Genomic DNA, 27,757 nt, shown 5'->3' on the forward strand with positions numbered 1-27,757 from the left:
CAGGTATTTAATAAAAACTGCATGAATTGCTAAATGCTCAGAATAATTATATCATCAACCAGGGACTGGAAACCGTTTTGTTAAATAGAAAATTTCGTTATAGTGTTACAGAGAATCAAGATTTAATATTTAATTTGTTGTTGCTAAGTTATAGAAGCCAGGAGAGACAAAAAAAAAAAAAAAGATTGGATTCATTTTGCTATTTATACAATGTCATCCTTTGCTCTTTTCATTGAGCCTGTTCAGAGTTTCTCCATTAAGGAAATAATAAGGTCTCATAAGTATGTGCTCTCAATTGTGTAGTCTCATAAAGGCTTTGGAAATAACTATAAGTATGTTCATTACTGTAACTACTTACTATCATTATGATGATGATAATAAATCTACATGTTTTAATTTTATTCAAACTGTTCAGTGAACTTAACATCCTAAAACATGCTTTGTTTTTCTACTAAAGCAAAAACATACAATGATTTGTGACATGGAAAAGCTTGCCTTTTTCCTTTCTTGTAGAAAAAAAGCATATCTGCTCTGTCATCTGCAATAGTTTTGTTCCTTTCTTTTGATTTATTAACTTTATTTAAATCAGTTATTCCTAATGCAATCATTACAAGCCTTAAAACAGCATTACTACACACTAATGTAGAATATGGAGAAATTCACAAAGATGAAGTCAATTGCATGTCTTGTAAAGAAACTCACCATTACAGAAAACTTTTGAGGTAGGAAAAATAATATATAATCACTGTTTGGGGTTATGTGCACTCCATTTGCCCTCTTTCCTTAGTTCTTAATTTTACCCATCAGATAATCATTGTCAAATTTTTTATTTCTTTTCTACTTTGAACATATACTTTAAAAATCAGATCTTTCTGTTATAATATGTTTAAAGAACTTCTGTGCTCTCTTTGAGAGAAGCTGGGGAAAATATAAACTTTGAGCAGTTGTTTGAATTAGTGTTTTATCTTCTCAAGGAAAATAACGTTATGTGTTGAATTTAACTTAAAGTGAAGTAATTTGGTCCCAGGGCAGATCAGGTATAAATGAAATAACAGTTGCCTAAATGGTACAATTTGAAGTGCACTACGAAACTCTTCTTGCCTAAATCATTTCCTATTTTGGCCTTCCATGCTGCCAGAGATACCCAACAGCAGACTTTCATTCATTCATAATGCGGTATATGCAGGTATTGTCTGCCAAATAATAAGAATTCCTGGGCCAGATGTCCCATGAAGTAGTCTAGTCCCTGAAGGAGCCTTAGTTTACTGGATGCCATTCTCCTATAGCAATTAGCTGAAAAGGTGTGAGAATCAGGGCAGCTCAAACTTTAAAAGGGAGGATTAAAGAAACCTATGAATTAGACAGTATTTTTCAGCAGTGATTTTCAAATGCTTCAGTGGAAGGTTCTTGGTAGCTAGAGAGCAACATGAAAACACTGGCCACTGAGGCAGACTACCCAGACTGGGTGGGAGGGCTCCAAACAGGAGCTTGGAGAGTCAGCAGAGCGTAAATCAGCATTCTGCAAAAAGTGGTCTTTGCCATCATAACTCTCACCCGTGTTACTCACACTGTGGCAGGCATTTTCTTGTATATTCAATTTTACACATTGTACATATATACAATTACACATTCCATCTCCCTTTTCTACTTTCTATGAATATAAATATTGAGTAACAGTGACTTGATTCTCAAATTGGGCCCTCAAAATTTAAATGAAAAAAAAATGATGAAAAGTGTAGTAGTCACCAGTTATAACAAAATTATAAAGTTATTAGAGGACAAGCCTCACATCCATAAATAGAAGTCCTACCTTGGTCATTGATATTCTCAAGCTGTGAAACTATTTGGAGTTAACATATTCCAAAAAAGCCTTAGAAATACGGGCTGCCCTTGAATTCACCACAACAGTATACGGGGAGGCTGTTCTAAGTCAGATAACATTGAGGTTCCGTAGATTATTCATTTTGGTCTGAGGGTAGTGAAGCCCATTCTGTTAGGCATTATTTCATGTTATAGCGAAGTTTTAAAAGAAACCTGATCTAAGGAAAATAATATATCTTTATTTTCAGATATAGAACACTCATAAAATAAGTGTTTGATTTCTTCTATTTGAAAATTTAACTTTCAAGGTATTCTTATCTCTTATATTGGTTGCAGCTCAATTACGTGAAAATATTTGGTTAGACTCTCCATGAGTCTGGCATCTCACAATCCCAAAACCTTAAAACATCAACAATTTTGTAATTTTTGATTCTTTCCTTTCCATCACTTCTCTGTGTGAATATCTTCCCATAGTTGTTGTTTTAGTTAACTATTGCCACCCCACCCCCACAATGATACATCAAAAACCACCCTAATAAGTGTCAGTCACTTAAAACAATCATTTTTTCTTATGAGTTTATGGTCAGCTGAAGATCTGGTCTAACAATTTATGCACGTTTGATTGGGAAGCTCTGCTTTAAGTGTCAGGTCCAGCTGGGATAATCTGGGGCCATTTTGCTCCGTGCAGTTTATTCTGGGGTCCAGGTGAAGGGATTACAGCTGCAGCAGTAATGGAAGCTCTTACCACGGCTACGGTACAGCCCGCGAGAGAAAGCAAAACCCTTGTGTTGCCTGTTGAGGTCTAGACTTAGAAATGGCACATTGTCACTTCTGCCATTTCACTGACCAAAGCAAGTTATATGGAGAAGCCTAAAGGCAAGTGGTAGGGAAATTCGCTTTTTCTACAGAAGCCACAGCAAGGGTTTCGATGTACAAAGAGAGGAATGATTAGGGCTAACAATTCAGTTGACTACAACTGTAGCTGTTATTATTATATTATAAATAGCTATAAAATATTCCATCAAATAATCATGCCATATTTTCTGTGACTCTTCCTAACTACTTATACATTTATGTGGATTTTGGTAGTGTTGTATTATTTACGTAATATATCAATGAACATCTTTGTGCATATAGTTTTATTTCTATATGTGTTACGTTCTTTCATTAGGATAGCTTCTCAGAAAATAGATTATTTGATAAAAGTTCATAGACAAATGTATAACTCCTGAAAGTCTTTGCATCACTATCAGCTGTGAATAACAGGCACTATTTCACTTGTCCCAGCTTGGGAAGTCTCTAATTCCTGGTTGTCATTGTTGCTGTTAAGTAAGAATAAACTCGCACTCTTTTTCTGTGCTATTTCATTGATTATTCAAAAATTAAACACTTTTTCAAATGTGTTTGTGTTGTAAACATCTGCTTTTGAATTGTCTGTTTTTATCTCTTACTCAATTAATTATTAGAATAATGCTTGATGATTTGAATGTAAGATATTTCCCACAAGCACCTCAAACTAAACTCCATTTAATAGTCAAGTCACCATTTCCCTTCTCAAACTGGGTGAGCTCATCTGTTCCAAAGATCAGTATTTATTCGTTTATTGAAGTAGAAACATGGGATGTATTATTGTCTTCTTTATCAGCCCCATCTAAAAACAATGAAAACTCTTTGATTCTCTTTTGTATCCACTCACCGCTCCCGCTGCATGAGCCTCGTTCAGACATTCCCCACCCCAGGCTGCAGCAACACCTTCAATGCTGTTCTTTTGGCCTCTAGTTTGTCCCAGCCGATTCTCAGAACTTCCAAAAGTCTTTTACTAACATAAAGATTAGAACATACCACTGTCTTTTCAGAATTATGTGACATACATTACACTTAAACTTCCCATTATACCTAAGAAAACAATCGATAACCTTATGAAAGTCCCCCTGCCAGTCTGCGCCATCTTACGTCCACCTGCCCTTGCCTGGTTCGTGCTACATGTACTCAAGGGACACAAAACTCCTTTTAGTGATTACTAAGTTGGTACCTCTTTTTTACACCTCCGTCTCCTGCAAATGCTGGGCATCTTCCCAGAATGCTCACTCCCTAGTAGTCCACGTGCTGCCTGCCTGTTTACGAGCTTCAGACTAAAGCTTCCCTAATCCCCCCTTGCAGATTCCGTAGTCTTTTTCCCTCCATGCACTTTGTACTACGTATCTCCCTTATAGCATGTATCTTTTCCTGTGATAACTTATTTTTTTCTCTTTATTTGAAGAAAATGTTCCTTGTGATGACAGACCACGTTTCATTTTTATATCTCTAGCTCTTAGGACAGGGTCTGTCACACGGTGGACAATCAGTAAATTTTCCCCCAATTTGCAAATAAATGAATAATAATTGAATAAACAAATGGAAAAAAAAAAGATTTTATTTAGGCAAGCATGTATGTATTCTGAGCCACAGGTGAATAATAGCAAGCGGAGATTTTAAGTAAGGTTTGAAATCATATTATTTGAGTTTTATCTTGTAGCATCTAGAAATAATACTGAAAATTAGGCTTTCAAAAACTAATATTATTCTTTACTTTCAAACTTGATGGGAAAGTGAGAAAATAACATTTTTAAATAGTACTTTTAGACATTTAAAACGATGTAATTACTTATTTTGGAGCAGACATTGTATAAACACATGTGGGAAAATGTTCAACTAGAGATAAGAATTGTATTCCCCTCTTCTTGTTCTCTCAGTGGCCCCACCTCCCCTCCCAAACTCTGAGGGAACTGAGCACACTGCTCCTCACATAATTTGTCTTCATTATGGGCCTGTGGAATACATTTTTTAAAACACAGTCAATGTTTCTTTTCATAAATCATTAGTTATTCAAGTTAATGTAAACATATGGTTTAACTTGAGTGTATTTATTCCAAGAACAAATGCCTGGATTCTTTTTTTTTTTCCAAAAGTCACATAGATTAGCCGTTATTAAATGAAAGATTGTCGTTATCTCATGCCCACTGCAGAGTAGTTATAAACAGATAGGCTCTTCATTAGAGACCATTGCTAATTAGTATCTCCTTTTATTGGAATTCACTTGTTCCCCATCCTCCACATTTTTCTAAGTAGCAGATACTAGTAATTCAAACTTAGCTGAGACATCTCCTGGTGTACAAAGACTGCCAGACCACAGAGGCCCTCCCTGTGTCCACAGGGTATCCTCTTTTAGCTCTTATTATATTGTATCTGACTTTGCCACTAGACAGATGCTAAAGACTGGGTTTATCATCCCTGTATGCATTACAACTTCTCCACTGATGGACCACAGATATGTTTTGTCCTGCACAGTGTCTCCTAATCATCTATTTTTTCCCTAATAATTAGATATAGGAATTCCTAGTTTATTTTAAAGAAAAACAATCCTGAGGATTATTCAACCTTGTGTCTACATTCCAGTGAACGTGGCTGGAACTATGAAGCAACTTCAACTTTGAGAAGAGACATGTAGTCTCCAATTTATCACAGTCCCTATGCACACATCTTTTTTTTCATTTGCGTTACCTGCCTCCCCACTGTTGGCAAGTGGATTTAGGGCTCCTATGGACAGACTATGTGAGGCTGTGTCTTAAATCTGTCATTTAAGAGTGTCTGGCCTCGACCCACTTGATCTCTCTATTTCTTTGTTTCTGAAATGGGAGTAATGATAGCACCCTGCTAATGGAACAGTTGTGTGGATTAAATGAGTAAATGTAAATAAACTACCAAACAGAGTACCCAGAATACCCTTAAAATAATGTATATTTATCTTGAGATTTCCATTTTTGTTTGATTGTGCTATAAAGTATTTTGCAAAACAAAGAAGCCAGCTATTATAAAACATTCTTTAACAAAAAAGATAGGAAGAGATTTATAATGTGTAGTGTTCTTTATTAGTTAAGGTACAGACTCAACTAAGAAATAATGAGCCACATTAACAACAGTAGCTTTATACAATGAAATACTATGCAGGCATTAAAAATCATAAAGTAATGCCATTTGCTGCAACATGGACAGATCTGGAGATGTTATTCTAAGTGAAGTCAGCCAGAAAGAGAAAGAAAAATACCATATGGTATCACTTATATGTGGAATCCTAAATACACACACACACACACACACACACACACACACACACAAATAAACATATTTACAAAACAGAAACAGACTCACAGACATGGAAAACAAACTTATGGTTACCAGCAGGGAAAGAGGGTAGAAAGGGATAAATTGGGAGTTTGAGCTTTGCAGATAAACAACAAATTTATACTGTATAGCACAGGGAACTGTAGTCAGTATCTTGTAGTAACCTATAATGAAAAAGAATATGGAAAGGAATAAGTGTGTATGTAGGTATGACTGAACTATTATGCTGTACACCAGAAATTGACCCAACATTGTAAACTGACTGTACGTCAATTAAAAAAAATTGTAGCTTTAACAAGATACACATTTTTAACTCTCTTCTGAAGCAGACAAAAGACTTTCATACTACAGGAATCTACAGCTGATATGTTCTTTCCATAATGCTGGGAAAACCCAGATTCTTTCCATCTTGTGCCATGACTGTCCCCTTGAATGTTGTTCCCATACGTATAATTGAAAATGGCTCTCAATCATGTACCCTTGAGGAAGGAGGGAGGAGAAAGATAAAGGCTCACACTTTAACTTTAAAAGCAAAATCCAAAAGTGGTATATGTTACTTCTGCCCACCTCACTACATTGGCCAGGACTTGTCAGGTAACCACAGTTAGCTGCAAGGAACACTGGGAAATACAACCTTTAGTTTGGTGAATATTCAACCAGCAAATCTTATTTACTATAGATAAAAGGGAGGGGAAGAACTTGGGGAGACAGATATCAGTCTCTGCTACAGCATCAGAAGTTGAAGAGTAAATTTATGATACCCGTCCAAAGTTTTTGTTCTGGAAAATAAAGACTATTTTTGTAAGGTTGTTACATATGTGTGTGTTTGCTATTTGATATTGAGTAGAGTAATAATCAGCTATATCATAGCTGTATCTAAGAGAGATTCCCTAAAGGTAGTAGACCTACTTGCCTCTATCAAGAGCTCCCCCGCATTGACCATGAGGTAGTCCACTTGGTTGAGGCTCCAAATTAGAGAGGTTCCCATGTCTCCCCTGTGGTCCTGCCTAAATCTATAGATGTATGCAAAACTTCAGTATCACTTTAGTTTCAGAACTCTAATTGCTTGAGGTCTTGAGATAGATGCTAGGCAGACCCTAGGTCTTCATGTATATTCAGAAGAAATGATCCACGATAAGGATTCCCACTGCAACTTTGTGAGATGGACTTTTGAAAGGAAGACCCAAGCACTATAATCAAACAAGGAAACTGCTCTCTCACATTAAAACAATCTACAATTATCCAGGCAGGCTGAGTGTAATTAGTTAGTTGGAATCAAGCCAGGACATTGAGGCAAGCACTGCTACTTTCCCTGAAAGGTGCCTTGGGATTTTTAATGGCCACTTACGGTCAAGTTTGGAGTTTCGCATCTCATCTAGAAAATAGTACCTCTGGGAACACAGCTTTTCCAGCTCCATTACTTGCTAACTACTGACGGTGTTTCTACAAAACGGGGAAGTAAATGTTAAGTAATGATTACAAGAATTTTTTCTGTGAAATCACTGCTTGATTATTTTTTTCAGGAGAGCTTTGTGCAGGATGGTGGTGCTTGTTGGTGATGACTGATTCGTTTAATGTAACTGTTTTATTCAAAACTAGTTGAGATGTGTGACTTTTTTTCCCAATATCATGAACATGTGTAATAAATATTTAAAAGACTATTATTTCTGTTAAATTTTAGAAATACTTATCAATGTTTCTTTGTAAATAATACACATTAAGATACCTTTATATAATAGCAGTATTTTATTAAGACTGAAATAGAATTTTTACATTTTTATTAGCATTATACATCACAAACAAAAATACAGAAATTTAGTTGTTTGCTACTTGCAATGAATTAAACATTTTCTGGTAGAACTTGTGACACTAATGGAGTCTTTTGAAAACAGAATATTAGAAGAGTTGAAATTCCTGAAGGGAAAGAATTCTCTATATGCTTTGTTACTATTTTTTAACTTTTTTTGACAATTTCTAGAAATTTGACAGATTGCTTTTTTACTTCCCTCTCTTGAGAAGAAGCAAACTGCTGAATTTTTTGGCTAAGCAAGGAAACAGAACACCTGAGGAAAGTCAAATGCTTTTCTTTCTATAGTAAAGTTAGTTTTATTTAAAAAATTGGTATTATAAAATACTTTTAATAATTATAACACTTTGTTTTTCTTTGCCAGAAATTTGCAGTTTTGAAATTTAAAAAGTATTTAAACTTTGACCTTAACTTTACCATTTGTGAAGATGGTTCATATAGAGAATATCTTATATTTTTTTAAATAATAAGGTCACCATGAAGCTTATTGTCAGGGTAAAAAGAGACACTATTTATAATTACCCTGGGACAAGAAGATATCACCTGACTCTGCAGATCAGATGTATGGTCATACTACCTGTGGTATGTTCAGTCACAGTTTATATGTTCATGCATGTGAATATGTCATTGATAAAGTCATGTGACTTCATAACAATGTGCACAGGCTCCAGAAACCACTGTCTGTCACTATATTCAGGCTTACAGTAATGCTGGAGCAGTAGTCAGAAACTTTCAGGTTGATTTAGTTATTTATTAAATCAGACGTTATAAACGTCCAACTCAAACACTGTGATTCCCCAGATGAGTGAGTTTCTACCTGTTTTGAGGCTTTCATGTTAATATCTCTGTATTATTCTACTTATTTTCTGTGTAATTACCTATAGTTTTGAAGATTTAATTTTGATGTCTTCACCTCAGTATTCTACATATGTTATATATGATATAATTATAAATTATGTATTATTATGATCACAGTAACACCCACACTCCCATTCCTGTTTAGCAGTAATTATAATGTCTTCATATCCATCATTTCATTTATCCTTACATAACACTGCAGAGTAGTACTATTCATTTTTTCTGACAAGTAAAGTGAAGCCTGAGGTTTTACTAACATCATCCAGATGATAATAATTGTTCCATTATTGCATGTATGCATTATGAATATGCCTATGGTGTACTTTAAGTAAATTTCGTTTAAACTGTATTTAGATTTCTGTATTTTTTATCATTTATTATCACTGATTAATGAAATCATTCCCATATTTTAAAACTATTTAAAAACATGTTTATTATAGCTTCATAGTACTTAGCATATATATATATATATATATATATATATGCACCACAGTTTATAAATTAGTCCATTACTACTAGATATTTTGCAAATCTCCATTATTTTGCATTTATAAATAGTACTCTCACAAATACTCATTTATTATGTTTTTTGGCAAATGCTCTGATTAAAAGAGAATTGCTAATTCAAGATTCTTGATGCTTATTGAATTAATTTTGAGAGTAGTTTCAACATTAGTATTATTAAAAATGTCAGATTTTGAAAAAAATAGAGGACTCAAGGTGCAAGTTTTCTCAAGGAAATAAGGAGACTTAGTTCACTGTCTTTTCTTTAAGAACTAAGTCAGTTAACTTCCCCATGCCTTGAATTTCACAGTTTTAGGTTGGGGACAGCAATATAAAGTCAAAGAGAAAATGTCCCCCGAAAATTTTTTTTTTTAAAGATTTGTTCAAACAGTCACTGATGAAAGATAAATGGGATAACATAGGGCAGCACACAGAACTCCTTTGAAGAAAGGCAGTGTATGAAATACAAAGAACATTAAGTATGTCCTATAACAAACAAGGATGTAAATGCAGAACGTGCCATGGAATTGATCCCTGTTGGATTTCTTTCTTTTTATTTATTTATTTTTTTAACCTTTCAAGATTCAGTATTTTAGCTGTTTCAAAGCAACACAGTATTACAGCTCAAGAGCCACCCTCCTCTATGATCTTGACAGCACCTTACCCTGGCCTCAGAGATTATATAAGGTCATTATTGAATCATTTAAGCTTGTTTTTCTCTATTTATTTTTTTTTAAAAATAATACATTCACATGGTTAAAATCAACAACCTCCTGCTTTGCCTACTCCCTAGCTCATTAAGCTGCTTCTTCTGATGGTGATCAATATCTCTTTGAATATGTCTTAAATATGATGATTTCTTGTTTAGTCAGTTTTAGACATTACCTATTGAACAGAAAATGTTAACAACCTTGACAATTTTGTTCTTAAACCATAAAAGATACTATATTTCTTTGCTAAAAATGGAAAATATACAGTACTTATACTATTATAATTTTTTAAAGATTATTTGTGGCAGAGACAAAATATATAACTATATTCATTTTCTTGTGCAGTTTTTTTTTTGTTTTCCCTTATGCTTCTACTTGGTTTCCATTATCTTGGACTATTTGTTTTTATTATAGTCCAGTCATTGCCAAATTCTAATGGCATCATGCATTCTATCAGCCCTCTTTCTTCCTGGAGTCCACTCTCATTGAATCCTCAGTCTGATTTCACCAGTCTGTATTCATTTCTCTAAGTCACTGCATCTTGGTACTTCTCTTTACAGACTTCCTGGACTGGGTCCTACATCATGTATTTTCCACTGCTTTCCTTTGCTCCCTTGTTTTCTTGAATAGTATCTTCATGTGTGTATCTCAGAAATAAGTATTCAGGATTAATTTACTAGGTTCTTGAATATCTAAAAATGTTTGCCTTCTATACTTATGATTTACTGATAGTTTTGATGGACAGTTACTTGGGTTTAGAATGCTAAACTAAAAATGATTCTACACAGTATTCAAAGTATACCTTCTAACATATAGTGTCCCTGTTGGGAAGACGTTTGCATCTTTCATAGTTTATTTTCCTATGTGCTCTTCATTCTCTCTTTCTGGAACTCTTACTTTTGATCTTCCTGGATGTAGCATTTATTTTGTAAATATTGTTCCTCATTTTTCTTTCTCTATTTTTCTCTACTCTCTGGGAGAATTTTTCAACTTTATGTTCCAATATTCTATTAAATTTTTATTAGAAATTATTTTTGTCATTTTCAATAATATTGTTTCTTCCTTGGTTGTTTCTTATAGTATTCTGTTCATTTTTTGTACATTTTTTCCAAATTATTTGAGGATACTAGATATATATATATATATATATTTATATACTGAAGTCTCTACTACTTTCTGAATTATGTTTATTTGATGTCAGTTTCACCATTTTTAAAGTCTTGGTCTTTAATATTATAAGGATTATACTTTGATTTTGAAATGATTACATTAACAGACTGTGGTAAATTCATTGGTTAGAGGCAAGAAAGAGAATAAGGTAGAAAACAATATGGTTATCTAGCCAAGAAATGATGTAGTCTGGAGAAGGTGCCACCCATCTCTTGAAAGACCTAGGACAAATCAATGGAAGTAATATGTGTTGGAAACATATTTTTAATAAACACTTCTCTTCATTCTCTATTTATATTTGTCTAGTCTCACACTCTTTTATATAGGTTTTCTTCATTTGATCTTGAATACTCTTTATTTTCTCCATTAAACTCCTTTCCAGAAACTGTTTCCATCAGGTATTTCATTAGACATATCTTTGTTCTTCCCCAACCCTTCTCCATAGTCAGAGACAAAACAGACAACAAACACGGATTTAAGGATCACAGACCAGCTTCCTCTCTATGGCAGACAGAGGCTGAATAGAATCCTGTTGAAATGGCTCTAATGTCTGCCCAGAGGTAGAAAGTACATTTACTGTTAGAGGTGAACATTTTTGATGCAGAAGGACTCACTATAATTACATCCCTCCAAAATGCACAAGAGAAGGAGGTGACAGCACTAATAAAACCAGAAACAAACAAACAAAACCTGAGAGAGAGAACAAAAGGATTCTTGTCTAGGTATAGAGAAGAAATCAACTTTTGAATCACAATTTGATACTGGAAGGCTTTTGGCTGTTACCTGGATTTTTCTAGAGCAGAGTTAAAAGCAATGAATGGGGAGCTAAAATTTCACCTATACCCTATCAATGGCTGAACGCATCCTAGTTGTCTAATGTCAGTTTTGGGGATTTCTTTCTCTTGAAAGTCTGACTAATGGAATGGCTTCCTAGGAATTTTCTTGTTGATTTCAGTGCTAGTGGGATCTAAAAGTCACTCAATGTTTATTGCTGAAGAAGAAATTCTGTATAATACAGAAGTCAATTTTTTTTTTTAGCAGAAGCCCATTCAGAATTATGAAACATGCAGATTGAAACTGTTCTTTCTCCTTTTCTGCCTCTGCTCTCCAGGGGTCAAGTATATATTCCCACTTGACTGATTAATTCAGGACTAAGAGTATATTCCTGACTGAGACTTTTTTCTACTTTTGCATACTTTTTTTCTACTTTTGCCTACTTTTTTCTACTTTTATCTAAATCACAGTTTTAACTTTCCAGTGTCCTTTAGGTTTTAGTTTTCTTTGTGCTATTAAGTTAATCTAGTAAGCAAGAGCATGCTAACACAATAGCCAGTTACTGGATTTTATCTTCCAGGTGGCATGTAAGTCTTCACCTACATAAAATTCACACATGCCTTCAGTGGTCAGAGTGTGATGTTCTGTGGTGATATTTCAACATCTCAACCCTCATTCTATAGCCAGAGGCTTATTCCATCTCCAATGCAACAAGTGGGGATCACAATATGAACGAAGAGGAGGTGTCAAATTCACCGCCCTCTCAGCTCTATTCTCCGTGGAACTGTAGGAGAATAGAGAATAACTACAGAACTGCCACAACTTCCTTTTCCATTCTCTATCAGTAGGGAAAGGAGCTGAGAAGATGATCAACGAGGTAAAATTTCAATATGGTTATTGGTGTAAAGGCTGGATAATTATTGAGAAAGTCCCACATTTAGTTATTTAATACACCTGATGTGGTAAACTGCTGGTCAAAGACCGTAACTGAACCACAGATGTGTTTGGCTTTGTATAAAGAGTGTTTAAAAATTGGGATATTTACCAAGAAATTCTGAATTTCTGGCCCCCATGAACAAAACAGTTTTGGCAACCCTGAGCTCTCACTGTCTCTTGGTGACACTCCTGGAGCTGGGTGGCCTCTGTTCCCTGTAACTGCAAGAGTGCTCTCATTTGCTGCCACAGTTCCACCCACTCCTATTTTTTAAGTCTTCCTCACCTAACCCATTGGTGGCCAAGCACAAGGAGACATTTGAGCTTAACAGCATCCTTACCAATTAGAGAATTTAAAAGAGGAGTCATTGTAGGGGTTGTTAGACCCCTTAACCACAGTTTAATATAAGCTATGTAGATAAATTCATAAGTTTCAAGTTTTGGTTTTTATAATATGTTTTCCCATTTATTTTCTTAGAATGTAGTCTTTTTACTCTGTTAAATGAGTAATGATGCACTACTTTGGATTGACATTTCTTTGACTGTTTCTGTAAAGAAATGTTGATTCAGATAAAAAAAAAACTTGATACATTTTCCTATTATAAATATGCATTTGCCACCTGTCAGCCAAATAGATTCAAAACTGCTTATTAGCAAAGTTGAGCACATAAATGGATAAAATGCATAAATAAGTGAACTTTCACACTCTAGGATGTCCTCATTGCATGCAAGGATTTTCCTTGAAAATGTGCCAACTTCTTTTTTCAACTTTTGGATCGCATCTTATTATCCTAGCTGTAATTAGAAATCTTGTGAAATTAAGAACCATTAAATTCAATGAGGTTTCAGCATCAGAAACTTGCCCAGAGGCACCCAGCCGATTGGTCTGCCTCGGATCAGATTTTCACAGTTTTCCCTCCTCTCCTCCTATTCACTCTAAAAGGGAGCATCTTTTCCACTTAGCTAATTAATTACACCTGCCAACAAGCAGATGGTTCTGTAGGCTTCGAAGCACGGAAATAGCTAGGTGCATATCAGCCAGCTTTAAGCTTCCTTCAGTTGCAGTTTAGATTATAACTCTCGAAGCTCCAGAGAAAAGAAAATATTAAGTGATTACAAAGGAAGCAACATTTAAAAATATTTCTTATTTCAAACATGTATTTTAAGGCATCAAAGTATTATTATTTTTTTCCCCTGCTCTCAGCACAAGCACACTTCTAAAATAATTATATTTAGCATCTAGTTTGGAATAATACTTGCCAGATGTTGCTCTCTAATTGTTCTGAGCTCTAAAGTAAAATGAGAGTAGAGGACCAGGGCCACTTAGAAAATTGTTCAGAACAGTTTTCAAAATATTACAGCTTTTAGTAAATGATATTTGTGTGTCATTGTTTAATTATAAGGAAAGATATATACGTAACAGTGGTGAAATTAGGACTGAGGATGCTGGAGGTGCTCCTGCTAACATCCCATGTGTATCCCAGATTTTTATGCTGGTCTGGTTAGTTGTTTTTTTTTTTTTTTTTTTTTAATCTCTTTTTCCTCTTGTATCTCAGGCGAGGTATCCCAGGAGATTAATATTCTATGTAATTCTACTTTATATGATAAATTTTTAGTTAACTTTATATTTGAAAGATAATAAAGTATTTAAAATTAAATATATCTTTTCATTAGAGGTAGAATAAAAATTTGTCTATGCATATCATAATCTTGTCTGTTTTCTCAGTACATTTATGAAATTAAGGTAAATAAAATTAATAAAATATCCCAAACTCCCAAGTAAAATCATCTTCCTCCTTTTCTACTATTTAAAAAAAAAGTTACCTGATAGACATATCTAAAGATGAATATATTTGATCATACCAAAGAAAGGGGGATAATTTTTAAATGCCCCAAGAAAATATTTCCATTGTCTTATAATATTGAGTGATGTGCAATTCAGTTCAATTAGTTTACCTGCAAAGAAGATACCATGATAAATCTGCATTTTATCATGTGTTTTAATTCTGGATTCCTTTTCCTTTAATCATGTGAGCTTTATCTCACTTGCCTTTAAAATGAGTAGTCTTTAAGCTTAATGTTAAAATAAACTTTCATTGATTTGATTTCACTAATTTGAATGCTTTGCTCCTTTGCTCTCTGTATATGAATTGCTCAACAGCAATTAATAGGGAAAAAAAACATTAAAAGGAGAATGCAGATTTGGGTAGAACCAAATGCCCCACACATTTAAACTACCCATTTTCATATTTTTAGATATGCATTTGCAAAGCATACAGAGGCAGATTCTACTTTGGCTGTGATTTGGATAAGGTAATTAAAAATCATTTCACTCTATTATTCATCAATGCAGAGCTTCCAAGGCCTAAGCACAGATAGAGTTCCCATAGTACTTGAAAATAATAAAGTTGCCTTCTTTTCTTTAATTAAGTCTTTTTTACTGAATTGAAGGGCCTTTCCTTAAGTAGGCTAAATTCTTGAAGTTTTATTGTGCTGCTTTTTCCTGTGTGTCTACTTTCGACAGAAGCAAAAGGAAGGCACCTCCAGTGATGAGGTTGGGATGTAGTCCAGACACCTAATGGAGCCAAGATGTTTTTTGAATACACAGTTTTTCATGCAGAAAAGATACCTTAAAAGCATAATTTTACCTTTCAACTCTAAAAGTATTTTCAAAAAGACTTCAGGGAAATTACTGTGACTTCTTAATTATATTCAGAAGTAGATTATATAACCTAGAGTTGTGCCTCAGCTCAGCCTAAACTTATTTTTTTTCCCCTTTCTAATTCTCATTCTTTCTTTCCTATTATGAAGGGAGGATAGAATAAAATGTTTAAGAGCAGGATCCCAGCACAGCAGTTAGAATGAATTGTAATTATAGTTCTCTAGAAAACTTACCAGTCACCTACCTCTCTAAACTTCAATTTTTTCATCTGCAAAATGAGACTAGTAGCAATTACCTCATAGGATTTCTGTAAGAATGAAGAGAAATATCAGATTATAAATATGTTCAAACAGTGGCAGCATTGCCGGGAAGTATTAGAGTGAGGTGGGTGACACGGGCCCTGCAGCCTTGACAGGCCTTCGAATCCTAGTTTGGTACCAGTCTGTGTGCGAGGTATTTGGGACGTTGCTTTATCATTCTGTGTCTCCTTTGTTATGCCTTTGGGGTACAGGAAAAAAAAAAAGAAAATTCTGAATTTAGCTTCTTAAGTAATATTATGAGTTTCCAGAACCCATAACCTGTTCTTAAAAAGGCATCTGAAACTCATATAAGTTGAAAATAAATGTTCAAAATGAGCAAGCACAAATCCACATATTCTACTTGGCCTAATCATCCTGCCCCAGTTTTAGCTCTCTAAAAGTGTACTTATGTAAGTGAGCAGATATAATTATCAAGCAGGATAGAAGAAATCAGCTTAACAGAGAACTTTATTATCTTCCTAATAATAATAATAATAATAATGCGTCAATTGAACATTTGCTGTTTAACAGACACTGCGGTGAAGATTTACATGTATTAACTCGTTTCTCCTTACAATTTCCCTGTGAGGGAAGTATTATTTGTATCCATATCCCCATTTTATAGATAAGGAAACTGAGGCTTAGAGAGGATAGATAATGTGACTGAGGTCTCACAGGTGCTCTATGGTGGGGTCATGGTTACCCAGTCTGACCCCATAGCCTGTGCAAGATATTTACATCCCAATAGGTTTCCCTTCTTGGATGTTGGCTTCTTGGGTTAAGTGAACCATCTGACATTGTTAGACATCTTGGCACTTGGGTCATTTCTTCATGTCGACTCTCAAAGAGCAGCCAGATACCCCAACTAATTTTAGAATCTTATTTCTTAACCCTGGAAAATGGAAGCACTCTAAGATAAAAGTATATCTTAATTTAGAAGACATGACGATACAGCTCACAGAGCTATACCATTGCCTGGTGGGGCATATTCTGTTGTGACAGCAAATGTCACAGTAGGAAAATAGTGAGAGTGGTTTGCTAGGAGCCATAGGATTCATTAAAAATGATGTAAGTAGTTCCTGAAGAAATTTTAATGAGGTTTTCTTCTTCAAATATTTTAAATATATAGCTTTAACTCTTAGAATCTCAGAGCAAGTATAGTATGTGATTATATCTTGCCTTCATTCAAGAGTAAAAATCCTTCTTTCCCTATATCAACTAGCAGTCTTACTATAGTAATGCTTGTTACACAGCTAATTTTTAATTATATTTAATTTTATAAGTTAATTAAAAAAACGTTAATGTAAACAGGAATATGGAGCAGTCTCACCCCCCTACCAACCCTAAGCTACCCAGATATGTTTAATATTGCTTACTCTGTGTTTCCTAATTAATCCATTTTGCTGCAGTAAAAATGCCAAACCCTTGAAATGCAATAGGAGAGCTCAGCTTACTTGTCCCTGCCATTTAGATGTTACCCTCATTTCTCTGAAGCACAGTGGTGGTCACAGCCGAGGTAGAGGTCACTTGGAAACTGCCAGCAGAGACTTTGTGACCTGGGAATTCTGTACCAACCTGAACTGAACAGAGAGAGAACTAACAGCTCTCCGCTGTCACAGAATGGAGTTACAGAAATGAGATGAAATGACTCAATGAGTTAACACAGGTATCCAGGATTACTTATTATGAGGGAAATAGTAAGTTACAGAATTTATAATTCTGTCCTCAGGAACAGTTTATCTTATAAAATGCAGATAACCCCAATTTTTTATTAGCCAACTTTGGAAATACATTTAATAATATTTTAGCTTAATATAGCTAGCTCTAAAATTATTTTGCTATGCACCAAACTTATGAAAATTTTATATGATTCTTAGAATTTTTCATTTGGTCTTCTTTCCTCCCAAGAGATCTATACTTTATTTAATGTGCATATTTTTTTTAAATACTTTGAATAAAGGAGGCTCCTCTACTACATTAAAAACATATTTTGAAATAGCTACCCTTCTGTGATGATCTAGTATATACCAGGTGCTTTACATATATGTAATTGTCATTCTCACTGTAACCCAACAAATTAAATATTACTATTCCTAATTTATAGATAATAGAATAAACTAACTTGCCTAGAAATCACATAGGTAAAAATAGCAAAGATATGCTTCAAATATGAACTAATCTACAAACAAAATCATGTAAAGGAGTAGTACACAATAAAAATGAGCAAATTGCCAACATAGGCAACAGCATAAATAAATATCAAAAAATAGTATTTTGAGTGAAAGAAAGCAGGAAAAAGAATGCATACCGTGTTATTCCATTTATATAACATATATTGGCAAAACTAATCTGTGGAGATAGAATAATGGCTTCAGAAATACTTACTGGAAAGGAGCAAGGAGGATTTCTAGAGTGATGGAAATATTCTGTGTCTTTGGGTGGCAGCTGAATGGCGACAGATGTACATCTATGCAGATATATATGTAAAATACATAAAGCTGAAGATTTGTGTGTTTTACTGCATGTAAGGTGTACTAACTTAAAGTTTTATGCACAATCTAACTCCAAATCTATTTCTTTTTCTGGTTTGCCATATCTGATATTTTAGGCTTTGAAACCTATGCTTTACAAAATGGTGACTATTCTTACTCAATCATTCTTTCCTAATTGTCTCCAGGTTGAAATTCTACTTAAAAGAAATAGTTAATGTATAACTACTTGTAGGTTTTATAAGTGTTCTAGAAACAGCTTTTTTATACTCTTATTTTATGGCTTCTTTCATTTATTTGTAAAATGTTGTCTTTATTTTTTTTGACATTTCTTTAACATTATAGACATTAATTTAACAGAGACATCCTGGCCCCAGGTACTTGTTATTTTTAATAGTCATATAGCCTCTTGAAAATCTTGATGCTTGAAATCATATTATAATCATTTTACAAGATTAAATCATTCTTCTTTCTCTTGCTTTAATTTTTGTTTGCAAGTCTCAGCTTGCCGGCAACAAACCTACATAGCAATATTATTTATTATTACTGTCATCAAGAAAAATCATACTTTTCTGAAATACTCTAAAGAAGTTGTGAAGAAATCACACATTGTGAGAAGAGTTATTAAAACTACATAAACTAATATCGTAGGTGAGATATTTGAAAGTGACCTTGTAGTATGTCCCAGGCTTATTGTATTAAAGCCTGTAAATAAAAGGGACAGATCATTTCTGGACACTAATATGGCTTTCCTCCTCATTCCTAATGAAAACATTGAACTCTACTGATTTGTTCTGCTGAAGCAATTACATTTTCTGGAAACTTGGAGCCGTTATTTAAGAGGATTGCTGTCTGTAATAAAGGCTTTCTGGTGGATAGGGGCATAAAAATATTTGATCTTTATGTGGAGGAGTGTTCTATTTTAATAACAAGAAGACAGTTAATTTTGCATTCTTTCTGTTTATATACCTTTGATTGTGTTCATCTCTCGTATCAGGGAGATTCTCAGTTAATGTGAATTTTTTACCCCACTTCTAGAAGTCATACTTTGCTCTTTATTTTTATAAATATTGATATAGTTTTAATATGTTTTCTAACATTTTTAAAGTGTCATTTTCAAAACATTGAGTCAGATATCCCCCCCCCCGCCCAAGTTAAAATCTTAGGAGGGTAACATCTGGTACATTAATTACTCAGTTGTTTACGAATAACCTCACATGGAGATCAGGTTTACCACAGCGCTTTGTAAATGTTTCACACCCAGGAAGATCCTTCTTCAAGTAAACGGAAATAAACCTCTTGCCTTTAAAAATTACACTTCAAAAATAGTGTGCAAGAGGGCTCAACTTTATTGATCGTTGGGGAGGTACAAATTAAAATGACACCACTTAACGCTAACCAGAACGGCTACAATGAAATAGATAGAAGAAAACCTGGGTTGACAAGGTTAAAAAGCAAGCAGGTTTCTCATACCTTACTGATGGGAATAGAAATTGGCAAAAGCACTTTGGAAAACTGTCACTATGGCCCAGCAATTTCACTTCTGTGTATGTCTACAATATAAATTGATACATATGGTCACTAAAAGGCATATTCTAGTATGTTCGTAGCAGCACTATTTGTAATGGCCCAAATGTGCAAAGTACCCAAATGCCCATTAATGTAGAACAGACAAATGAAACATGTAATACCATATAGCAATGAAAATGAACAGTATGGGTGGATTTCACAAACATAATTTTGAGCAAAAGTTAACCAGAAAAGAAGAGTACATACGGTTTTATTCCATTTATGTATAAAATACAAAAATATGTGAAACCGATCTTGCTCAAAATCAGGATAAATGTTCCAATAAGGAGTGATGAGAGGAAGAAAGCATGAGGAAGGCTTCTGTAATGCTGGAATGTTCTATTTCCTGTTCTGGGTGCCAGCTACGTAAGTATGTTCAGCTTGTAAAAATACATTGCATATGATATATGCACATCTATGTAGTGTATTGGACTTCAATAAAAATATTTGGAAAAAAATCTTTACATCTGTTCAATTCACAAGATTTATGTTTTATTAGTGTTTAGAAGATGCCAGGAGATTTCTTTTGAGTCAGTATGACAGAGACTGCTTGTTGTCTCCCAATTCCATCACCACTGTCTAACTTTTAAGTGATGTATAAAGTTTAGCTAGGCATATGACCACCCTAGACAAAGACTACGATTCCCGACCCTTCATGTCTACCTTTGGTTCCAAGACCAAACTCAGACCAATGAGACGTAAGTGTAATTGTCTTGTGGCTGTTTGCAGGGACCTTCATTAACTTGTACTCATCCTCTGTTTTTCATTTTGCATATTTTTGCATGAATATTACCAGGCAGAAACTCCTCTTGTATTGAAGATGGTAGGACAATAAGATGAAATGGAATCTGATCCCCTGAGCACTGTAGATTTTCCATAATGGCTTTGAATCACTAAGCCAGACTTTTATAGGAAAGGAAAATACTTTAAACTACAATCTAATATAATAATAAGTAATGCAATATTAATATGGATACATAGAAAAAGTAGTACTCTTGTTCAGACCAGTCAGTAAACAACTATTTGAGTAATTACTAAGTATGAAATGTAATACAATCAACAACTGTGTGACAGATGATGAGAGTACAATGCTCCCATTATAGAGCTGAGCAAACTGAGTCTTATAAATGTATACAAGCTCAAACATCTAGCAAGTGAAAAATCAGATTTTGAAGCATCTGCTCTGTTAGATGAGTCATTCAGATAATGGGTGTCATGAAAGTTGGAGGCAATTCACCTCTAAAAACTAGATGGTCATAGTAAACTTCTGAGAGGAGCTAGGATTCAGGCTAAAACATAATGAAAGCTAAGAATTATAGTGGAGCCTAAAGGATGTATTAATACATTGGAACATTGTGGGGGAGAATTACTGAGCTCCATTCAATTGAAATCAAGACATTTTTTGCTTTTGTTTCCTTTCTTAAGCTGACTTTCAACGAACCTGATCATTTCTTTTTGAAATTGCCTTGCTCTGTTAGAAAAACTGTCCGCTGTTACTTCCCAACATTTGGTATCCTCATCCATGAGCTTTTGACTCTGATCATCAAGCTGAAATACGGAAGGTTACATCACTCATTTACATTATCACCCTCTCCCCACTCCCAATACAAATGTGACATTTCAATTTTGCACACTTCAACTCTCCTTAAATCATCTGTATAAAAACTTCAAAGCTTGATTAATGATGAATGAGCCATTGTCTCCTCAAGCACCCGGTTCTCATTAGCCTTTAGAGTCTCAGCTTATTAATAATGAACCTTGAGGGTTGACCCAGTGGGGTAGGAGCAATTCATTGTGCTCCCAGCTGAAAGGTCTGGGTTTGGGAAAGATACAGGAATCTCTGGACCAAGTCTATTCCAGAGATGATGTATTAAGTTTCACAGGTGGATGATGTGAGCTGTATTACTTTTGTATCATTATCTGCCAGCAGACTTTCATGGCTTAAGGTGATGACAGTGAGAAAGATACATTGCTTTCTGTCAGAAATTCCAGCAACTGCTTCCTGTAGCTTCATCTTGAAAATGGGCTTTTCCCGCTTTGGATTTTGACTTCCTGATTTACCTTTGGCTTGGATGGTCAATATGAGTCTGATATATGCATTATTCAGACGTTCCCACTGTAATTAGACAAGTGCAATGTTTCCAATCTTTACTTATTTTATTATCATTTTAATTCTAAAGTGACCTGTAAATGCACCCATGCAAAACAAGACATTTAGATATACAATCAGGGACTTAGGTTAAGTATTTCAGTCTTGCTTATTAGCTCTTTCTTATAATATTGTGTCTGATAGCACTGTGAGTAGAAGTCACATGTTTACTATTGATACTGAATATATAGACTAAAGTGGACTATGACTAACCACATTTAAAATTATCATCTTTATTTTTGTGGAAAGAGAAAGACGTTCAATCTTATTTATGAATTGTGCTTGGGAAAGTGGTCAAAGCAATTTTGTTGACATCTTAAACCTAGTAGGAAGGTCATACCAATCTGTATTTTCAGCGGGGATGCTACATCACAATTAGGCTATTTCATACAGGGAAGGGGAGAAAAAAAAGCCAAATTCAGTATTTCATCACATTCTCTTTTGAGAGAATATATCCACAAAATGTTAGTGATTCTCTTAATGGTCACTCATCCTCCAAATTCAATATAATAACTAGCATTTGAAAAGAGATGAAGAGTACAAAATAACTTATTTAAATAACACAAACATTTCCTTCTTCATTAGACTCATGCAAATGAGAATCAAGGGAAGAAATGGTCAGATGGACAATCTTTGTGAATTGCAAAGCTAAGGCATAAGTACTTTATGCCTCCTTTAAAATGTCATATTGGCACTTTACAACGTTCTAAAAAATAATTTAAGGACAATACAAGGTAGATTTATGGTTCAATATAAAAACATGTGTTTAGACTTTGTATAGTATATACTAAATAACATGCACAGATTTGAGGAATTTCGTCCGTCTGGGATGGCTCAAAATCATCATAATTCTCTTGATAAAAAATAACTGAATTTGGTGCATGAAATAGGTTTAGGGATACCAGAGAAAATGTATAAATGTACCTTATAAATATTAACTATACTGCCTTAGTAATTTTGCACATTATCAATTATTAGCATTTTGTATAATAAAAGCTATTTCTCTTTCAACTTATAAAAACTCTAACCTTGAAATTATATATATATATATATTTTTCCTATACTCAAGATATTTTATTTTCTTTCCTGAAGCAAACATTTATTTTCTATCTGTCTTGTGCCTTGCATAATGCTAGACATAGGGAATACAGTTTGAATAAAACAGAAATGATCCCTGACTTAATGAAATGTAGAACCAGTTAGGATGACCTATAGCATATTTATGGAAAAATAACTTTCATTCTTACTTTGATTTGGTCAGAATGTCAAATCTGGTCAAATCAGGAACCATAACAGAAATTAACTGATAAATGTTGATGACAAATTCTAGGGTCCTTTTTTTTTTTTTTTTTTCCAGTTCAATTTAACAAATATCCATTGAGTAACTGTTGTTCCAGGTTTGATGCTGTTATTCCAGACACTTTAAAAAATATTTCTTGCCTTATGAAGTTTAGTATAATAACTTCAGTTACAAATCATGTGATACATATGTTAAATTCAATATATTGGAGAGTAGCATGGATTACAGTTTACTCACTAAATGCAAAAAATAATTCATGACATTTTTTACTGGACTTGCATGTATCAATCTAGTAGAAAATGAGACACAAACATTTGTTTACTGAAGTTTTTTTTTTTTTAGGAATGAAATTATACATTTTTCATACAAAGTCATATTTAATATATCTTAATATATTTAACCATGACATTTCTTAAGGAGGCAGTTTTGTTTTGTGAACTTGCTGAATATATTTTTATATAATATGATAAGAAAACTCATAACAGCTTTTTTCTACCAAATATTTTAATGACCAATAATCTATTTGTGTCTCTCTTTATTTACTCTGATGTATTTCCTACAGGGGAAGTGAAATTCAATGAAATGAGATTACCTTGAACTCATTTACTTATTCAGTGTTTTTTGAGTCTTTTCACACTTCCAGTCATCTTTATTTGAATATCAATTAAATTTGTGCTGCATTTTCCTACCTTCCTTAGAATTAGATATTGTCTTTTTAGTCGTGGTTTTAAAATATAATTATTAATCAATTTATTTCATGCTAGTGGGATAGAAACTCTTGGTGTAACAAAAATAGTACCTTCCAGTAAATCTTTAATAAAGTTTATAGAAACTCTACTGTTCTTGTGTGTTAGCAAAAATAAATCTAAAGTGCAGCCAGACATTTTTTATCATCTTGGATAAATATCTTACCAAGTTTTTCTCTCTTTCTAATCCTCATCTCTTTTTCTAACCTAAAAATGAAATTTAAAAAAAAAAGCCTTGGTAGTGAATGAAGGCAAAAACATTACGTATCCCTTTTGTCCAGTAAATAATCTGTGTTTCTTAGCAACTTTCTTGCAGATCAGTATCTTTCCCTAGAATTTTCTTAATCCAGAAATAAATCTAACTGAACATTTCCCCATAAAACCATGTTAAATTAATATTTTTAAGTTGTGTGATATTATAAAATCAGTGTAAATCTTACAAATGAGTAAATGCAATTTTGACTTTATTTTTTGACAAATATTTAGGTAATTAAATTGATCAAAAGAAAATGTTAATAAAATGTACATAAAAACTCTCCTATAAATGTCAACAGAACACATGCTTTCTGGTTGTGAGGTTAGGACATTCAACAACAGAAAAGGATCTAAGCCAAACATAAAGGACAAAAGACTGTTTCCAGGGAAAATATACACATGCATGAACAAACTATCCATTATTAAATACTACGCATTTTTAAATCCTCCTGACCAGAATTGCTAGCAGATGTTGGGTTTCGAATTTAGGATGATAAAAGTATCATCCAGATTGATCGTGATTGTCGTCTTAATTTAAATTTTTAGCATGTAAGATTATACTTGAATTATTATTGCCTCTTTTCTAAATCCTTTTCCAAGTATGAGCCAAGCTCTTGAACAGAATATTTCTAAGAAACAAATGTCAACATTGGTAACAGATTAATTTTGTTGAAGAAAGAGATTTGATGAGATTATTATTCAGTATAATATAATCTGATTCAATTTGAATATTTTTAGATAGGAAGTTGTAGATGGATACTGTGTTCCTTCAGTATGAACTATTTGAATTAAAATGTGACTCCTGAAAAATATACTTTCTACAATGTTTGAGCTATTACCTTCTCTCTTCATTTTTTTTTTTTCAAGTTGAACTTTTCCAAATGTAGACTGAAAAATAACCTTCGTTTCCTGGATAGCAGTCAAAATCTCCTTTCTTTGTCACTTAATGAAGAATTATTCCTGGAGCAGAGGAGCATCACCTAATATCTCATGAGAAAGCTATTAGTGTGAGATCGTCACATTTCTTAGATAGAAACTTAATGCCAAACATTAATGTCGAAATCCATTTTCACAATCTTTCTTATGTCTTATATCTCCCTTCTGCTTTGATGGAGGTTCTATAGTTAGGTTATGAAAAATAATGAACTGGGTTTTGGAAGTAGAGAGATGATCTAATTTCTTTTTGTTTTCTCTTCTTTTTTTTTTCCCTTAACCTGATAAAATGGTACCAATAGTCAGTGAAAGGATTAATGATGGAAATGGAATTGGTTTTAAATGTGGAAAGCCCTGCAATGTCAAACTTAATCTGGAGGATTTTATACATGCAACTCAGTAAGGCACTTTATGTGTGACCACCAATCTTACTTCCACAAATACCTTTTTTATGGTGTCACATGTCCCTTTCATTCTTTTTTGTCCCTTTTTGGTTTAAGGGGACTCTTAGAGGTTTAGCTTGGGATACTGCACAGGAGAGATGATTTTCTTAAGGCCACCATGGGAGACAGAGCTGGTTGCCTTCCCAATAGCATATCCCTCTTCTTTCCCACTGACACCCCTGCATGTTTGGATTTTGTTCAAGTAACAATATGTCCACCTAAATACTTGCTCATTCAGCCTCTTTTGCAGTAGGAATGGCCATGGGATATTGTTCTGGCCAATGAAATGCAGACATAACCCTTGGGGAAAGCATCTTTTTCCAAGATAGTATGTTGGAGACTCACCAGGAGGAAGCCCCCTGGTTGCTCTTCTGTTTTACTTTGCCTTAGATTCAGACAGACACCTCTAGATACAGCAGCCACCTTCTGCCTGGACTGAGTATAGTCAACATGCATAGCAGGTTGTGGGTAATGCAGAGACTAAATTAATATCCACAACTGCCTCCTATAGGTTTCTTACTACATGAGAAAAATCATTGCCTATCTATATAAATTACTGGTAATTGGGTTTTTGTTACTTGTATCTGAATGTGTTATGGACTGATACATGATTTCTCTTGACATGTTTTTGCATTAGACAAGAGGAAAAATATGGCAGTTACGGGTTATATATGGGTAAGAAAGATGCTCTGTGTGTGTCTAACCAATTTCTTAAAATGAAAGGAATGGTATTTTCAGAGAAATATCTACTTTTTTTCTGGATAACATAAAGCTATCTGAATGAGAATCTGTAGACATGATCACCCCCCATTGTTCAGAGGGGACACACTAGCTGATTAAGGCCAGTGTTATAAAATAGAGAATCAAGTAAAAATTGGCTTTAGTGCATTTTATCCCACAGTCATGCCCTTGTTCCAATGTAGTATAGGGTTTTTATTATATCTTGCTTTGTGTTGTTTTTAAAGAATAATTGGTGATTCTATTGACTGCATTTGAGATGAACAAAGAACACTTTTGTGATTGAAGCATTAATTTTAGCTTCCATTTTGTGCTAATTACTTACCTAACTGACTCCAGTCAATGTCACATTGACTGAAACAATATTTTTAGGAGAAATCTGACAATGTGTACAAAAAGTTTTAAAATTATTCACAATCTTTGAGTGTTATTTATAGAAAAAAATATTTAAAAAACTAATCAGACATAAATAAGTTAAATTACCAACTGAGGGGATTGGTTACTTAAAGACTATTTATGTTATACCCTGGCATATCATATTCTCACTAGAAATAATGTAGAATAATATTTAAATGCCATTAAATACTCACCTTTTAGTATTAACAAAACTAGCAGGTTATGAAACATTATATGCAATTATTTTAATTTTATATTTTTATTTTTGGGAGGGTCATTAGGTCTATTTATTCATTTATTGTTTTTTTTTTTTTTTAATGGAGCTACTGGGGATTGAACCCAGGACCTCGTGTCTGCTAACCATGTGCTCTACTACTTGAGCTACACCCTCCCCTCCACCCTATTATGTGCAATGTTATTCCAATTTCAGTGGAAATAAAACAGAAAGAAGACTGATAGCATCTATACCAAAAAGCGAAGAGTGTTTCTCTCTTGAGTGAATTTTGAGTAGTTGTTTTTCTTTGTATTGTTCAATGTTTTCAAATTTCTGCAATCTGTGTGACTCAGTAAAAGATATTTTTAAAGATAACTTGGGTATTAAAGTAACTGTAGTTTAACACTGAAAACAGCTTAGAGTAAATCATTTTTATTGACTACCTTTCCATCATCAAAAACTTTGACAACAAATCTCTTTGTTTGCTTGTTTTAACACAGAAATCCTAAATGGCGGAGTCTACGTAGACCAGAACAAATTTCTTTGTTATACAGATACAATTCATTGGCAGGACATTGTTCGGAATCCATGGCCTTCCAACCTGACTCTGGTGTCAACAAATGGCAGCTCAGGATGTGAGTAGCATTATCCTTTTTAATGTCTTAAAATATTCTTCTATTTCTTGTGAAATTGAACAGCTTATGTTTGTCATGCCATTAATAGTATTTTGAATTTTTCTTGCATCTACCGAAATGTTTAGTGATATATGACAAAACAATCTTTTACTTCTAATTAACTCTCTTTATAGAATGATACTTCCCTTTTA

General features: G+C 33.8%; 1 protein-coding gene across 6 annotated transcripts in view; it reads left to right on the forward strand.

Moving 5' to 3' along the window:
* The window catches only part of ERBB4 (erb-b2 receptor tyrosine kinase 4), a 985,443-nt gene that overhangs the window by 636,370 nt on the left and 321,316 nt on the right, over window positions 1-27,757 (forward strand). For all 6 annotated transcript variants that reach the window (XM_045520468.2, XM_045520469.2, XM_045520470.2 and 3 more), the window contains exon 4: window positions 27,432-27,566. In XM_045520468.2, the coding sequence (XP_045376424.1) occupies window positions 27,432-27,566 (135 nt within the window). The remainder of the gene's footprint in view (window positions 1-27,431; window positions 27,567-27,757) is intronic.

Source organism: Camelus bactrianus, chromosome 5 (assembly GCF_048773025.1).
Source record: "Camelus bactrianus isolate YW-2024 breed Bactrian camel chromosome 5, ASM4877302v1, whole genome shotgun sequence".
NCBI lineage: Eukaryota > Metazoa > Chordata > Mammalia > Artiodactyla > Camelidae > Camelus > Camelus bactrianus.